At 49.7% G+C, this 15570-nt stretch overlaps 8 protein-coding genes across 8 annotated transcripts; 4 read left to right on the top strand and 4 right to left on the bottom strand.

Moving 5' to 3' along the window:
- Positions 1-33: 33 nt before the first annotated feature.
- COCVIDRAFT_100083 (hypothetical protein) lies at positions 34-1341 on the bottom strand (the record flags this gene model as incomplete). Its single annotated transcript, XM_014700839.1, has 1 exon — positions 34-1341. The coding sequence occupies one exon, from the start codon at positions 1339-1341 to the stop codon at positions 34-36; it is 1308 nt and encodes a 435-aa protein (XP_014556325.1).
- Positions 1342-2890: 1549 nt separating this feature from the next.
- Positions 2891-4057, bottom strand: COCVIDRAFT_100039 (hypothetical protein; the record flags this gene model as incomplete). The annotated part of the gene is made up of 1 exon (XM_014700840.1): positions 2891-4057. One exon carries the CDS (start codon positions 4055-4057, stop codon positions 2891-2893), a length of 1167 nt encoding a protein of 388 aa, XP_014556326.1.
- Positions 4058-5444: 1387 nt separating this feature from the next.
- Positions 5445-6588, bottom strand: COCVIDRAFT_99963 (hypothetical protein; the record flags this gene model as incomplete). Its single annotated transcript, XM_014700841.1, has 4 exons — positions 5445-5836; positions 5894-5973; positions 6037-6336; positions 6398-6588. The coding sequence occupies 4 exons, from the start codon at positions 6586-6588 to the stop codon at positions 5445-5447; spliced, it is 963 nt and encodes a 320-aa protein (XP_014556327.1).
- A 782-nt stretch (positions 6589-7370) lies between these two features.
- Positions 7371-7912, top strand: COCVIDRAFT_100086 (hypothetical protein; the record flags this gene model as incomplete). The annotated part of the gene is made up of 2 exons (XM_014700842.1): positions 7371-7484; positions 7562-7912. The coding sequence occupies 2 exons, from the start codon at positions 7371-7373 to the stop codon at positions 7910-7912; spliced, it is 465 nt and encodes a 154-aa protein (XP_014556328.1).
- A 754-nt stretch (positions 7913-8666) lies between these two features.
- On the top strand, positions 8667-8984 carry COCVIDRAFT_69361 (hypothetical protein; the record flags this gene model as incomplete). Its single annotated transcript, XM_014700843.1, has 1 exon — positions 8667-8984. A coding segment is annotated over one exon (318 nt), but the record flags the coding sequence as incomplete, so codon positions are not given.
- Positions 8985-9648: 664 nt separating this feature from the next.
- On the top strand, positions 9649-10006 carry COCVIDRAFT_26866 (hypothetical protein; the record flags this gene model as incomplete). The annotated part of the gene is made up of 2 exons (XM_014700844.1): positions 9649-9894; positions 9944-10006. 2 exons carry the CDS (start codon positions 9649-9651, stop codon positions 10004-10006), a joined length of 309 nt encoding a protein of 102 aa, XP_014556330.1.
- Positions 10007-10965: 959 nt separating this feature from the next.
- On the top strand, positions 10966-11163 carry COCVIDRAFT_99945 (hypothetical protein; the record flags this gene model as incomplete). The annotated part of the gene is made up of 1 exon (XM_014700845.1): positions 10966-11163. The coding sequence occupies one exon, from the start codon at positions 10966-10968 to the stop codon at positions 11161-11163; it is 198 nt and encodes a 65-aa protein (XP_014556331.1).
- Positions 11164-13535: 2372 nt separating this feature from the next.
- On the bottom strand, positions 13536-15535 carry COCVIDRAFT_100002 (hypothetical protein; the record flags this gene model as incomplete). The annotated part of the gene is made up of 3 exons (XM_014700846.1): positions 13536-13644; positions 13728-15352; positions 15419-15535. 3 exons carry the CDS (start codon positions 15533-15535, stop codon positions 13536-13538), a joined length of 1851 nt encoding a protein of 616 aa, XP_014556332.1.
- Positions 15536-15570: the final 35 nt, after the last annotated feature.

The following is a 15570-nucleotide window of genomic DNA, read 5'->3' on the forward strand; positions in this document are numbered from 1 at the left end:
CTGTAACTAGTGACATGTAAGACATAGAACAACTTAATCTATGCTGATTTCCAGTCCCCTGTATTGTACTTCCTGCCTGACACGATCTGATACTTTACAGTCTGCCACCAGGCCTCTGAAACCTCGCTTTTGTAAGTTTCGTAGTTCCTCTTGACTCTTCTTCATGTCGTTTTCGACCGCAGATTTAAGCTTTCGGCCGAGAAAGCTCTCGTCTTCATGCATGTGCTCGAATACTAAAGTAATCAGGTCGATTTCGTCTTTGACACTTTGATCGCCGCTTTGGCGCCACTGAATAACAAGCACGCATGCCGAAACGTACAAAGATGACCCTATATACGGGGAGAGTAGTAGATCAACCGAAATGCGCGATGCATCTTTGACTACCTGTGCGACGTTCCGAGCCGCAATGACAGCAAGGCTGAACGGGGAAGATGGACTCGAAATCGAAACCTGTGCCTCACAGCTATAATGCAGTATCAAAGTCATAGCATTCAAGGTAATTAGCAGCCATACCACCTGCTGACGATCTGCTGGCGGTGCTGTTAGTACTGAACTCGCTCGACGGGGCAGGCTGAGTCGGAATTTAATAATCAGGCTGTCCAGCTTGGCGCATTCTTCTGCATACTCGGGGGAGTCGGGCGCGCTGTGTAGGGAATGTATCAACTCAGATACTCGGCCGAGCAGGACATGCGCAATTGCTAGGTAGTGTAGCACATTGAGAGGCTCTTTTGCGGACGACGATGAACATATCAGATCAGAAAGGTTCCGCGTAAATGGCGTATTGGAATGATGAAGCGTATCCGATTCTGGATCCATGGCTTGAAAGACCGATTCAGGTTTCAACAAGTCGACTTTGAACTGCGTCTCGGGTATAGCGGTCTGCCAGCCCGTCGCCCAAGAGTTTATTCGATCCAACATGAAAAGCAGCCATAAAGCTCGCCGAAGCTCTTCTTTAGCGACTGACGTCCTCTCTTCATGCATATTGGGCCGACGTGTTTTCAGATGATCCGCCTCTACATTCAGACCAAGAACAACAGCCTGTCGCCATGCTTTTCCTAGGAACAACCAGCTGGAAGAAAAGTCGCATGCAGTCCAGGCATGGAACATAAGGAGTATTACAGACTGGGTGGTGCGTAGAGTTGGTTCGGGCTTTTGGCAGGTGAGGTTATAGGAGAACTTTGCTTGCTCGTACCAGTCTTTGGAACGCTTTTTTATCGCATTGTCAGGATGGAATCTGGCTGCTATACAGCAGATTGCGTAAACCAAGGTTGGTGATTCATCCTGTAGCTTGCCGCTTTCCACACTAGACAGGAAGCTCTTCTTGTGAAAGCAGGGAAACATAGGGTAAAGATGTTCGAAGAAGAGTTTGGTAAGCTGGATGATGATATCGTGTGAAGGCGGCTGGAAGCTATCAAGCGCCTGGAAACTAAACATATCATCGGTTTGAATGTCCGTGGATTCAGGTATTGGGAAGCACACTAGTGGATCTGCATATGCTAAAGGGGCGGAGGATGGAAGATCGAGGATTGTGCCTGTGAGTTGCATGGACGGCAGCAGACCAGGCGGCTCCATATCAAAACCAGAAGGTAAAGCAACTGGGTCTGGACTAAGAGAACTCTCTGGGTAGGCTGCAGAAAGTAAACTGCTGTCTTGGTGTGACGGTGCCCCGTACTGGCATCTAATATTTAGTTTTCTACACAAAGAACAGCTCGGATGCTCGGCCTATATTGCATACCACTGTTAGAGAGGGGGACCGAGTTCAAATCAGTACATCATTACACGTACGTCGCATTTCTTCTTCCGCTGTCGACAGCTGGTGCATGCTTGCTTTCGCTTCGCAACCGAGGCTGGTATAGTCAAGGTTACCATAGTTGCAGGTAAGCCGAGTATTTGAACATGGGATCCAAGGGTCTCTGATTGATAAGAGGGCCAAGAAAAGCGGAGTGGGAAGTACAGTGGAATCATGTGTCGCGTTCGAGGTGCAGCCAGGCTTGGGGGAGTTAGCTCGGAGTTAAACCTAATCTGTATCTCCGGGGGCCTGAGCGCATAGCGCAATAAATACGAACCAATCATTTGCAACAAACCATTGAGTCTTGTTATTGAAAGTGTTTTCCGAGTTCTGGATTCAACTACCTTATTCTTTGGTTTTCGTGCATATGGCAATAGGAGAGGAACTCCTGCAAAGCGTACTACTGACAAGTAACAGATTGGGGTTACTTATTGTAACTTAATCCTCCGCCTACACTGCTTATAGCTTTGATTCATCACTTTGTATGCTTTTCAGGGCCTCGAGGATACCAAGGGCATACAAGAAACAAGGAATGGTCCTAGTATTTGAGATATAAACTCACTAGTTCAACTCAATGTCACGCACATGTAAGCGCTCAATCTCCAATATAATCCGCTTATTAGCTACAGCAAGGTAAGCTGCTGGCGCAGTTGATGCCAACCTAAGAAACCAATCTTTCTAGCGACATATCTCCAAGATGGGAAAAGTCTTATATAGTAACTATGCTTAAAACTCGTTGGTCAAGTGTCTCAAGGAAAGAAGAAGAAAATACCCCTCCGCCTTTAAACTGACCGAGTTACTTCCCATATCCATTGATCCACCCAAAACTAAAGAAAATCTAAGTCAGTATCAGGGGCTTATGCTCTTAAATCCTATTAGCACGATACTAAAGACGATCTCACAAGAATCCATAGAGATATCGGAGAAAGTGTCCTCACCTTTTCCCGAAAAAACAAGACTCTAAAAGTATGTACAGGATATATATATACTATCAACCCTGCCCAGAACTCCGTATTCCTCAAAACAAACATACCTCTTCATAAATTCATGATTTCACACAGTAATTTCACAACCTCATAACTCATACCCACACCTCCCCCATCACGAAACATGCATCCACACCTCACTCCCCCCCAGCACCCCCCAAACCCCTCCCGCCCGATCCCCCGTAACATCCTCAACCCCACCCCTCTCATCAATCCCCTCCCACACCCCCGGGATTCCCGTCCACCGCCAAAGTGTCCCATCCGCATGACGACTATACAACAACTCGCCCACGGCATGAATCCCCACACTCGCCTTCTGCTCAATAACGCTCCAGTAAGGGCCCTTGGTATCAAGCCACACCACCGCACCATCGCTCTGGACTTTGAAGAACTCGTTGCCGCCAACCGCGATCCCCGTGTTTGCGGCGTTGCGATCGAGGATGGCGGCGGAGGTGTAGGGCCAGCGCGAGCGTACTAGGTCACCGTTTGATAGCAGGTTCCAGAGGGTTTTGTCGTCGGAGACGGCGATTTGACGGGAGCCCGGTGAGGATTGGTCGATTGTGAGCCAAGTGGAGCCCGAGAGGCGGACTACGGAGCCGTCTTTGCGTCGGGCGTAGAGTTGGTCCGAGGCGGCGTGGATGTCGAGGATGGATGTGTCGGTGGGGCTGATGGATTGCCAGTTCGATGGTGTGCCAGTCCAGCGAAAGGTTCCGCCGTCGTAGTGGCGTTGGTAGAGGAGGCCGTTTGCGCCTGTGATTTGGGCGGTTTCTTTGTAGTTGTCGATGGTTATCCAGGCGTTGTTGATGTAGCGGAGGATCTGGCCTGTCGGACGCATCTGGTATAGGCCGTCGTTGGGAGCGGGCGTGCTGGAGCTGGAAGTGACTTGGATTATGCTGCTGATTTTTGAGCCAGAGTCTATAAGCTTCCATTTGGGCGTTTTCCAGCCGTAGATGCTGTGGATGCCCATCTTGTCGTCGGGATGGATTGGGTGCATAAGACCGTCATAGTAGGCGAACATGATGGCTGATGGGACGGTGCTGTGGCTTAGTCCGAGGGCATGGCCTATTTCGTGTACAGCTGTAGTGGAGAAGAGAATGTCGTCTGTCCACTGTTCGTTGTCATTGAAAGTGATGTTGATTTTACCCGGAGTAAAATATACACCATCTGAGTCTATCATTGTGACAGCAACAGTTCTGTTGCTGTTGATGGGCAGGAAACGAATATTTATGTCGGCCTTTACATTTGAAGCTGCTTGGACAATGTTGAGCGGGGCAGAGTTCATCCATTGAGCAAAGGCCGAGCTGGGAGATGTTAGCATCCGTAAAACTTATGGATGGGCTTCATACTGACCCTATGGTACTCAGCTGTCGCTCCTGCGACAGATCGTTTGTATACCTGTCGATGCGCCAAGTCAATGTCGTCTTAGCCCACTTCGGACCCCAAAGCGCATATCGTTCCTTGGACTCCTGACCTTCCCCAGTCCCGGTACCAACATACTGCTGTTCAGTTCCACAGCGAGGTCCTTCCATCATAGCCAACATCTTTTCACTAAATTCCCCAGTCACGGGCTCCTTTAGCTTTGCCTGAATCTTACGAATGGCCTCCGGAAGATCACTGTCTGGCACTGAAGTGCCTGGCTTGAGCCAGCCGTAGAGCTTGTAGAAGTCATTGACATGATTGGAGTATCTCTTTTGATCGATTTTGGGGGCTTTTGTTGGTGTTCCAGTTGGTGCGGACAGCGAGGAAGTTGGGATGAGGGATGTAGTGGCTCTGCCGACGTTGCGGTGGGGTACCGCCAGACAACAAGATATGAGCCCTAAGAGCAAGGTACCGTTTAGAAACACCATCTTGAGATACTTTTTTGAGGCTAGATGACTATATTCCATTCAAATATATAGTTTCGAGCATGGTTACCTGATCTATCCCTTGCCCATTTCGACCTCATGGATGATGCTTCCGAACGGGCCGGTGACCGGTTTGCGTACCATGAGATGCGTTGGTGTTACCGAAGGATGGTAGCTACTATTGGATCTCCTGTAAGAGGAAGGTACATGGTGTCTAGAACAGCTTTCGCTTAGTTGTTTGCTGTACGTCCTAGTGAAGTGTGGTGGTGTACTGAGTACTTTGTGGAGTGATAGTCCAATGACCGCCAGTGTCTAGATGGAGCCTCGCATGCAGCACGCTGCCGGTGGCTTTGTTTAGTTCACTGTACATGTCTTGGAATATTGGAACCAGTGACTTGTAATATATTGGCGTTGGTGTGGCATTGCGGCGCAGCGGAGGATTCTCGGAGTGGCCACAGCGAGAGATTAGCGAGGCCCAAAGATGCGGCCGCTCAGGTCGAACTGCACATATCGTACGTTCAGCTGAATGTCACGATGTAGTCGGCTATTGACTCGGGAATACTCACGTCTTTAATCTTTCGCCAGCGTCCGAGAAAACTTCACCGGTCGGTTCTAAATCAGACTGGATGTCCGCGGACCAATGCAAATAACGGTCAACACTTGCTCACAAGTAAAGTGAAGAGAAGCAGAACAACGTTTGGAGAGACTTTTCATCTGGGTCACAGGACTCGACCCCTCATGTTCCCCTCAAGCTGGTATTCATTCAATTCCATCTATGACATGTAGCACCTGTCCACCTTGTCGTCACCATACACCTTCCCATGCCTACCTGCCCATGCTGTTAATCATCTCCCTCTGGGTGGCGCGGTCCTTGTTGGCCTGGCTGAGCGACTGGAGACTCCGTAGGTCTCCAACAACGTCCTTGGCCTTGCCAAAGTAGACCTCTTGCAGCAGATTGCGCATCTTGAGCTCCATGTCTTCGACCATCTTGCCGATGTTGGCGACGTGCGAGGTGTCATCCTCAACGGCCATGTCCGCTTCAACCTGGCGTACCATGTTGCCGGAGAGGTCGAGTCCACCGAGTGCTTCGCTGTCGGTGCCGAGGGAGAGGATGACGGTCGATGTGAGCTTGTAGTGTGATGTTCGGGCGCGATCTTGGGCGTCGAAGACGTGGATGCTGTCCCAGCTGCCGGAGCTCTTCGGGGTGGGGCTGACGGCTGTTGTCTGTCTGTCAGTGTCTACTCAGCAACGCGGATCCAAGGCGGCATGCATACACTTTTTCAGCAGCACACAGCCAGCGAAGCCATCATCCATATCCCACAGATAAACACTGGATATCCCGCCCTCAAAGTACCTGCCCGCGTCAGTTACCACGACCCCGCCATGGCCACGTCCCCACCCCCCGCATGCAACTCACAATTCTCTGTAGACGTCAAAAGCCTCGTTTGCCTTGACCTCCATCTTACGGACACGATCACTAGGCGTGACACCCTCGTCAATGGGCGGCTCGAACTCGTTGCTCCACGGACTGCGCCAGCTGTCACCGTCGCGGTTGTAGTCGCAGCACAGAAAGTCGCGCTTCGTCTTTGAGCACTTCTTGACAGTCAGGGGAATGTCGACCGACTCGAGCAGGTCCTCTTCGAGTGAGGGATTGAGCTGGATAATGTGGTCGACATTGCGCTTAACGTCCTTGGGGTCCAGCCGGCGGAGGAGGTCGCTGCAGCTGTGTTAGCTAGAAGAGCAAATCAGGCGCGCGTGCAAAGCAAATAATGGCCTACAGAGCACTATCAATGGGATCCGCCATTTTTCTATGCTTGGCCAGGAAGAAGGCGGGCGAGGTCAAGGGCGGGTTGCTTGAGTATTGTCGACGAGTGCCAGCACCCTCGTATGTCTCGAGCCCCGGCGATTCTGCCGCTTGGATTGGGCGCTGCTCGCGCGAGTCATGGGCATCCCCGCCGGGGTAGCTCATGGTCACGACTTCTGGTTGACCACCTCACCTCTGCTTCGATTTTGATATTTGCGAATTTGGATAGTGTTGGAACGAGTATTAGTATTTGTATTCGATGTTTCCAGCATCATCCGTAACTTTGGTAGCAACTGCGATTTATTCACTTCACCACGCGGCAATCGCGCCCTTCACCATCCACCAGAAAACAGAGGCTGTTATGCAAGAAAGAAAAGTGCCGCTAAACACCATGCCACAAGTAATCATCGCGCGAAACCTGGGTAGTTCCTCTCTGTCACTTTCTCTACAATCCAATAGCATGCTGGCGGTTTGCTTCCCACACCGATAACATTCAGAATGAGCAGCCTAGGACATTCGTTTTGAAATACACTATACGACGCTTCTTTGGGACAAATTGCAGTAATTTGCAACAATAAATATGCGTGAATCCCTTCCGCCACCTTGCTTGCGTGAAAAATACGGATGCAAACGATGGCATCTCACTTTCACTCCGCCTACAAACTTTACATGCCAGTGCGCCTATCGTCACACAAGCAACTGTGTGCGGCATTGATGAACCTCTCACCGTGAGCATAGAGATGAGTTTGTATGTTGGTGAGCAAATATAGCCCTCCTACGGCACCACAGTGCACTCACCTTCACTGCCTGTCAACGACATCACCACACTAGTGGGACTCATCAGACATATATACTGTCCACCTGCACCTCTGCACCTCTGCACTTCTCCACTCCTCCCATCTCACACGAACAATTTCAAAACATCACTCAGCTTCAACATCAACAACATGTCTGACACCGACAAGACCACTGCTGCCAATGGCTCTGCTCCCCAGTTCACCGAGCGTGAGCTTCAACTCCTGGGTTGGGCTATGCAGTCACTCAAGTCTGGTCCTCCAGAGGTAGGTGATTGCGATGTTATTTCAAGACATACCTTTTGCTTGCCTTGTCCCTGCACCATGCTGACTCCCATGAAAAGATCGACTACGATAAGCTTGCTGCCTTTGCTGGCATGAGCAACCCGCGCTCTGCCAGCAACGCCTGGGCCAAGATCAAAGTCAAGTTGATAACTCCTGCTGCCGACGGCACTGTTCCACCTACTCCAAAGAAGACTCCTCGCGCTAAGAAGGCTGTTGCTCCTAAGAACGAGGGCGACGAAGCAGATGGAGATGCCATTCCTAAGGCAACGCCTCGCAAGCGTGCTTCTAAGAAGCAGGATGTCGATGGTGACTCTTCCCCCAAGAAGAAGCCTGCTCGTGGCAAGGCAGCTATTAAAGAAGAAGAAGGTGAGTACTTGTTGAGACATGCCATGCAACTCTTGCAATGCTGATTCCATGTAGTTGTCAAGTCCGAGTCTGACGAGGCTGAGGACTCTGCAGACATTGATGCTATCGGATCTGACGAGGAAATTATCGCTGAGGCCTAAAAGCGTCCGAAAACATCAAGGTAAGCCAAACATCAATCCCTTCAACTGCTCATTTACTGACGCCACCAAGTGCTTTTCTTCACCGACGCAGCCTGTGAATCGCATATGGCTATTTGCAACATGACACAGCTGATGGCTTTGGGTACCGGCACAGTATAATCAAGCGATAGCACACAGGTCAATAAAAATATTCTCTTGCTATTATACGGAGTTTGAACAAATGGGGCAATGAGGCAATGGACATTCACGGTCGAGTAATGGATTACGAAGGAAAATGGACCGTCCAAGTTGGTCTGATCTATCATGGTAGTTGCGGTCGAAACTACATGACTTCAATGCAAACGATTATGAAAAAACACCGGTTCGCTTTTGTGGTTTCCCAAATTTCATGCAAGAGTGTTCGCATCCATCTTGTTGACACGAAAGTATACGATATAGTAACCCTACGCGTCGCGTCTAGAATCAATCACACACTAGAGGTTGATTCACTTTCACTACTTCTACTTCTTTCAGCTCGCGTAACCAAAAAAAATAAGCCAACACCATTAAGAATTTGCAGCTCCATTTTCTCTACTATTTGTCAGTTCTTCTCATAGTTGCAAAGCCCTTCCTATCAACCATGTCGGATTACACAGTCGCCATGGCTGATAGCTACTCAATGATCATCGATTGGCTACTGGCCTTGATCAGCGTTAGTGTCTGCAGCATCCTTTTCTTCCTGATGTTCCTCGTCGTCATCTGTTTCTGGATTGTCATTGCCTTGATCAACTTCACCAGCACCGTCCTCTTCATGACATTTCTCATTACCATCAGTATCTTGATGAATATTCGTGGAAGTGAAGAGCGTCAGGAATATGGCCGAATTCAAGACCTCTACGTCGATAATATGCCCTCACTTGTTACGACTGACATGCTACCATCCGCATCTACCAGCTTGACGTTCAATACAAAACGGTCGCGGAAGCAATCTGGCAAGCGACGAAAAAGATGAATACTAGTCACTGTCCCTGACTGGGAGAGCTTGCTACTAGGATAAGACAGGACACCTTGTAAGCCAACACATTACACATGCAAAACGGCCCCAGCATCTCTAACAGTTTCTGCAGACACCAGGTGTACCATCTGGGGAAGCCATCCGATTCATACAACAACGGAGACAATAGGGAAAGGAAGTGCGATAGGGTCGTTCATTGGGCGTAGATTCAGAGTGTCGAGATAGCTTGTGTTTCCCATAACTATCTTGAAATAGACAATTTTGCGATGGTGTTCCACTCCAAACATCGGTAACTGCGACATTCCCATCTGGCAAGTCTCTGCCTATTCCAGTCGCTTCTTCGGTTGGACATGTAGCTCAAAACTCAACACTCCCAATTTCTTGCGACAACCTCTCGAGTGCAACCTGACCTCTGCTCTCGCTGAATCTCGTGAAGCAGCAGCGATCCACGAGGCGAATCTCACGAAGCGGAATAAAGCAAGGGCCACCCTGTCATGGCAGCCGTATTTGTGCAAACCAAGACAGTATTTATACTGCCAAGGCATGTCGTTCCCCTCATCTCTCTCTGCTTACTCCAGACCAGCTCCACAACTCATATTTCCAAAGTGACTTTCAAGAGACAAGACTAAGTACACCACCATTCATCATGTCATCGCAGAAGACTTCATCAAGCTCTGGCTGCGGCTCTTCTGGTAGAACGAGCTCTAACGTGACCAACCACGGCATCAACAATGAAGCAAGTCTCCGGACCGCTCGGAATACCCAACATGGTGCTGACAATGTTGTTCAGGGAAACCACTGGTGCACTCGTGAAGCTGGCCCGGACGACGTGAACTCGAACCCTTATCACTACTCCAACAGGGACGGCTCATATTACTACAGCAACGCCGACGTAGGTCTAGGAAGAAGGGCAGTGTGGACGTATACTGATGTAAGATCAGGGCTCGAAATACTTCAACGACGGTAAGGGAGGCGCATGGTTTACCCCTCCTCCTCCCAAATAAAACGTGATGGTACTCTGGCAACGCGTGTCCTGGATGAATGGAAAGGCTTCCAGATACAAAAGATGAGCAGAGCAGAGGAAGATATAGATGCATGTTGTACATAGTATGTGAGACCCGTACCGTATCCTAATAGCACCATCCCTCAGCCCATGCGCCTTGCACGCCATCCCGAGTAGGCAATATGCACGAACGACGCCTATAGCGGCACGCCTTCGTGCCCCATCTGCGTCATCTCCCCCTTTTAGCACCACCAGCACCACCACCGCTCACGAACGCACCCGCGGGGACTCCCCCTACGTCATCCAGCTGTCTCCACCCCAGAAAAACCCCTAAGTTCGCATACCACCTGCCGATCCACCTTCACCCCCCATCTTACCGCATACAGCAAGTGTAGAAAACAGGCGTGAAATGGTTATATTAAGTCTCTTTCCCACCCCGCTCACACCGGGCCACCCCCCTCAAACTGTAATCGGGCGGGGGTTTGCAAGCAAATAAAAAAAAACAGGGTGTGCAGATGTTGCACACGCCGTGTGCGCGCGCGTGCATGCCCCCCTCCCCTTCGGACATACCACGGGAATACCAAGATTCCCAGTCACACACACACACACATCGGTAGTTAGTTTAACTTAACTAGTATAGTAATCAAACTCAGCTTTTTCGGCAACTTTCCCATTTGTTCCCGTAAAACAGCCTATTTTCAGTTTCGGACGAAGAACACGGGACAAACCCAAGGGAAAGAATTTTAAGTTCAAGATAGTTTGACACGCGGACCGTCTCGTACATATGATGAGAAACGAAGGCACAGGGGGGAAGGGGGAAGGGCACGGTGGTTTTTTGCTGCAACGAGTAACTGTGGATTGTAGGCGCTCATCTTGGCCTTGTAGAAATTTCCTTTTAGAGAAAGTCGTGGAATATAGGGCGCGTGCTTGGTAGTTACAAAGGAAAGCTTGTCTTTTCTTATGGTTTCGTTTTTAGGAGGCATCAAGGACACGTTATATGGAAGGGAAACATATTATTTGCTGTGTGCTTTTCCAATTTTACCGCGTGACGGGAATAGAGTTTTTCTAGGAGGGAAATTGGAAAGGAGATTAAAATTCCGTCTTGAGGCTCGTGTTTTCTTTCCCTTTGTGTGTTTGTCTTCTGCTCTCAAAGATTAACAAGGCGGTTTCGTGGGAAATAGTCTCGTGTACGGGCGTGCACGGTGTGTATGACGAAACAACGAGAAAATCACCGACTATCGTCAAAGGTCTGGTGTTTTTACCCAAAGGAGTAGGTGTGGAAAAGAGGCTCATGGCTTGTCAGACTTGGCTTCTCACCAAACACCAAGAAGCGGACAAAGCGTTTTTTTCTTTTGTGAGTAGTTTACTGCGTCAGGCAGGTGTGGAAAATAGGCGTACAGAGCCTCTTTTCGCTGCGTAGTCATGCTAGCGGAGCCTATGACGATCGGTATCTATGTTGTGACGATCATGTTGCTTTTTTGCTGCACCATGACATGGCATATGTGACGTTGGACATTGGTCGGGACAAGGTTATCAAATTCTCCGACTTGACTCGCGGGAGGGATTCTGGACTTTGTCGGAGATTTTTGAGCGCATCTGGCATGTGCAAACGTCGTGTATACTACATACGTACGTATATTATACATGGAACATTACAAACGCTGCAATACTACGTAAATTTGCATGTACGTAGGTATGTCGTCTGCAGGAAATCGTTCCAAAAAAAAAAGCCACGGAATCAGCACCGTCTCCAGCATACACCGCAAAACATCCATTGCAGCAGCCACGTCTCACGCGGGTGATACACGTCAACTCGCGCCGCCCAAAAACAAAAGCACGGTGTACACCTTGGCTTACCCAGAACGGCAGCCATGAAAAGTAGGCGTATTCCTTCGCTTTATCTTGCATATTTTCGGCCAGCACTTCCAGCCCTAAATTAACCCATTCCACCCAATCTCTGAAAAAAGAAATTGAAAAAACTAATACCAAAGGACCGAGTAGAAGAAGAAGGAAAAGCACGGTTGCAGTTACATCTTCGGGAAGCCTTGGCTTTCTGCAAAGTGGAGGGCCAACGGAAGAACAAAAATGACGCACGTATCACGAAAAAAAAATTCAATCTTAAGAAGGCAAAACACCAAAGATGCCGAATACCAAGCTTTGCTATATGTTTAACCACGAAGAGTAAAAGTAGAGCAAAATACGAAAGACAAGGCTTGGTGATTATACTGGATTGAGTAGGCATCGAAAATAGGCGTGTAGCTTCTCCTCATTCAAAACATGGCCACCCCCTCCCCCTCCCCTCTTCCTCTCTCCACTCCCCGATCACAACTGCCCGCTCCCGCTGCCGCTCTACCTTCCCCTCATCCCGACAAAGGCCGGCAAAAGTTTTTTTTGCCGCCTCCTCTTATGCCGAGGAATGATGCTGTAGTCATCTCATTGTTGATACCGTGGAATGCGAGTTGTGAGTGCGTAGTTCCGAGATGTAGTAGATTTACGCAGGGTGGTGGTTACTTCCACATGCGCATTTGTAGTTAGTACTACTACGTTGGATATGCAAGGTTAGTAGGCGCACATGCTCCAACACGTGCCATACAACCTACACCTTCACTTTTTTCCACCACCACAACCACCACCCACACGCAACCCCTCTACATAGAAATACTTGGAATTACAAAACAAAATAAATAAAATAAAAAATAACAGTCAAAACACTCCAACACCCCCAAACCCTCAATCCGCCAAACCTTTCCCCCCCCCCCCCGAATACCCACCTACCCAAAACACCAAAACACACCCGCACTCACCCACCCCAAGACCGACCATCCCAACCCAGACAAAGAAAAACCCCCCGAAAACCTACCAAATCCAGTAACCCATCGAAAATAGGCGCATGTCTTGTGTCTTCTTGGAGCAAAGCTTATCTGCCACGCTTCACGAATAGGAAGCGCGCGGAGCGTGTGTCGTGAGCGCACGACGGTCAAAGTGGAGGGTTTTTGCCGTCTTGACTTTTTTCTTGTCGGAGGGACCCTTGTAGTGATGGGTCCTGGCACGAGTCCGAAAGAGAGGGTGAGATAGAAGAAGGGGGGAGGGGAAGGGGGGGTGGTCATGACGTATGTATTGTGAAGGATACGGGCCGATGAGGGCGGTCAGGTGTGTGTGCGTGTGTGGTTGGGCCGAGAGTGGATATTTGCACATGACACTTGAGGAGTAAAAGGAAGAGAGAGGGTGATGATACTGTTCTTTCATGGAATGAATGGTCATGTACGGATATCGAATCTAAAAAAAAAACTCTTCAATCCCCAAATGCCGTAACAACAACAACAACAACAACAACAACCACCCGGATTTCCGGAACCTGAAGTGTGGAAAGAAGTGATTGTTATGATTTAAATCCATCAGAAAGACCAAAAAAACAACGCCTGAGCTATGCAAAAAAAAAGATGGACTTTCTACGAATTCCACAACCCCAGCAAACGTAGATATTGTTTCGTAAGGAGAACAAAAAAAAAGAGGGGAGAGACGGAAAGATCTCAAAGCTCATCACGAGTGGGAATACGAATTTCCCAAGATTTAGGACCGGGAACAAAGCCCATCCACCAGTTATACGCACGGCGCATCTCAAGGATGAAGATCTTTGTACTATTTAATCCCATTTACGTTAGCATGCCGGTTTTTTTTTCCCTGAAATACAAATCTGCGAGTGAAGAGGATAAACGACTTACAATCGGCCTGGAACCTGGGTCCACTGGTACAATATATAGTAAACGGTGCGTTTCACGAGGTTAAATTCGGCCTTGACTTCATCCCACGCCGACATGTTTCTTGCATCCCAATCGCGTTGAAAGGAAGGAATTTCTTCATCGCCGGTAAGCACGTTGATGGGTTTCGTGTCCTCGGCTTCTTCGAGCGCGAGCTTGGTTTTCAAGACGCCCGAGTCGGTCTTGGGTACAGCAGATGCAGCGTCCTTGGCCACGCCTTCTCGCTCGTCAATCATACGGCGGAACTCTTTGATCGCGGAGAGAGAGTGGGAAAGACGGTTCATGGTGTTGACGAGGGCGACGAGCTCGGTGCGGCGAAGCGGCGGGTCCTTGGAGGAGTCATGCTCGTCAAACTCAAAAAGCACCTTGAGCGCTGTTCCGTAGCCGTTGGTCTGGAGCTTACCCCAAAGACGGCACTTGTCACAGCCAACGCAGTCCATGATTCGGCTTACATTCCTGAATCGGTTGCGGAAGTCCTCTTTCAGGGCCACGGTGTCAGGATCCTGGAACATGACTGTCTCGTCGAAAATCTCGGGACCAGAGGGGAGCGCCGAGGCAAGACGAAGGACAGAGTTCTTGGTGCGAAGGTCTTGATCAGGGTCCTCGGAACAGAAGGAGTAGTCGGAAATGTGCTGCCTGATCTTACCGACGGCACGCATAACGAGAGCATAGTTGAAGTAGATATTGGAGATGCGCTCCGGGTGGTTATGGAGGCGCTCTTCATAGCACGTCAGGTTGGGTCCCCACTGACCAGTCTTCTGGTCGAGGTAGTCCCAGCACAAGTGCGTAGATATGGACGCGTGCATGCCCGAGATGACACGATGGAAGACGCGCTTCTCCAGACAGGTATCGTCGAATTCAATAGGGTCAAGGCTGTTTACCGGTGATCCTTGAGCAATAGCAGCCTGAAACTTTTGCTTTTGGCCCTGCTCTTGTATGACGTTCCGGAGCTGGTTAGCCGCTTGCATCTGTTGCTGGTTCCCAAAGGCGCCAAAAGGCGAGTTGGGTGGAGACGACCCGCCGGCCGCTGGTGCATTCTTCGGGGGCTTGCTAAAGCAGTTCTCGCGGTATATGGCCTCCCAGACCTGCTGAGCTCCTACACCTGCGTATCCGGTGAAACGTTCTGGGTTGTCTACGAGCGAGACGTAATCGCCCTTCGCAGTCGCCGACTCATCATCTGGTATACAGTAGTCGCGCTCGTCGCATTCGTCGTCGTACTCCACCACACAACTCTCATCCACATCTTCTCCCAGTTCTCCCTGTAGCGGCCGCTTGGGCTCTTCCCTTTGCTGTTTCTTTCCCGGATGTTGTGCGGTCGGTCCCTCGAGTTTACCCAGCTCCTTTGCGCGCCAAACCAGCGGTATGTCCTCCTCATTGTCTAGTGTATTGACCGCACATGCCACATTCCCGCACATGCCATTTTCGTCGTCCCAGAACGGGCATTTCTTGCTGTACAGGCTTAATCGGTAATGTGAGAAGAAGTCGGTGTTTTGGGTAATGGACTGGAGGTAAGGCTGTATGGCGTCGTTTAGCTGCTCGAGGGTGCTGTAGCTTGCGCAAGCGTCTGATACTATGGCTCCAGGCGATATCTGGAATGTAGGTTTAGCACTCTGGCCCCAGGCTCGAGTCGGTGTACATGAAGATGGATTGCTTACGTCGCAAACGTTTGGAGGAGGACTTTGCGCCTTTGAAGGCGCAGCATGGCTTGTAGCATGCGTACTACCCAACAGCGCAAAGACTGTTAGGTAGAAGACATGCGCCGCTGAGCGCATTGTGGTGCAATTGCGGTCGTATTACTAGTCCTCCG

Source organism: Bipolaris victoriae, assembly GCF_000527765.1.
Source record: "Bipolaris victoriae FI3 unplaced genomic scaffold scaffold_45, whole genome shotgun sequence".
Taxonomy (NCBI): Eukaryota; Fungi; Ascomycota; class Dothideomycetes; order Pleosporales; family Pleosporaceae; genus Bipolaris; species Bipolaris victoriae.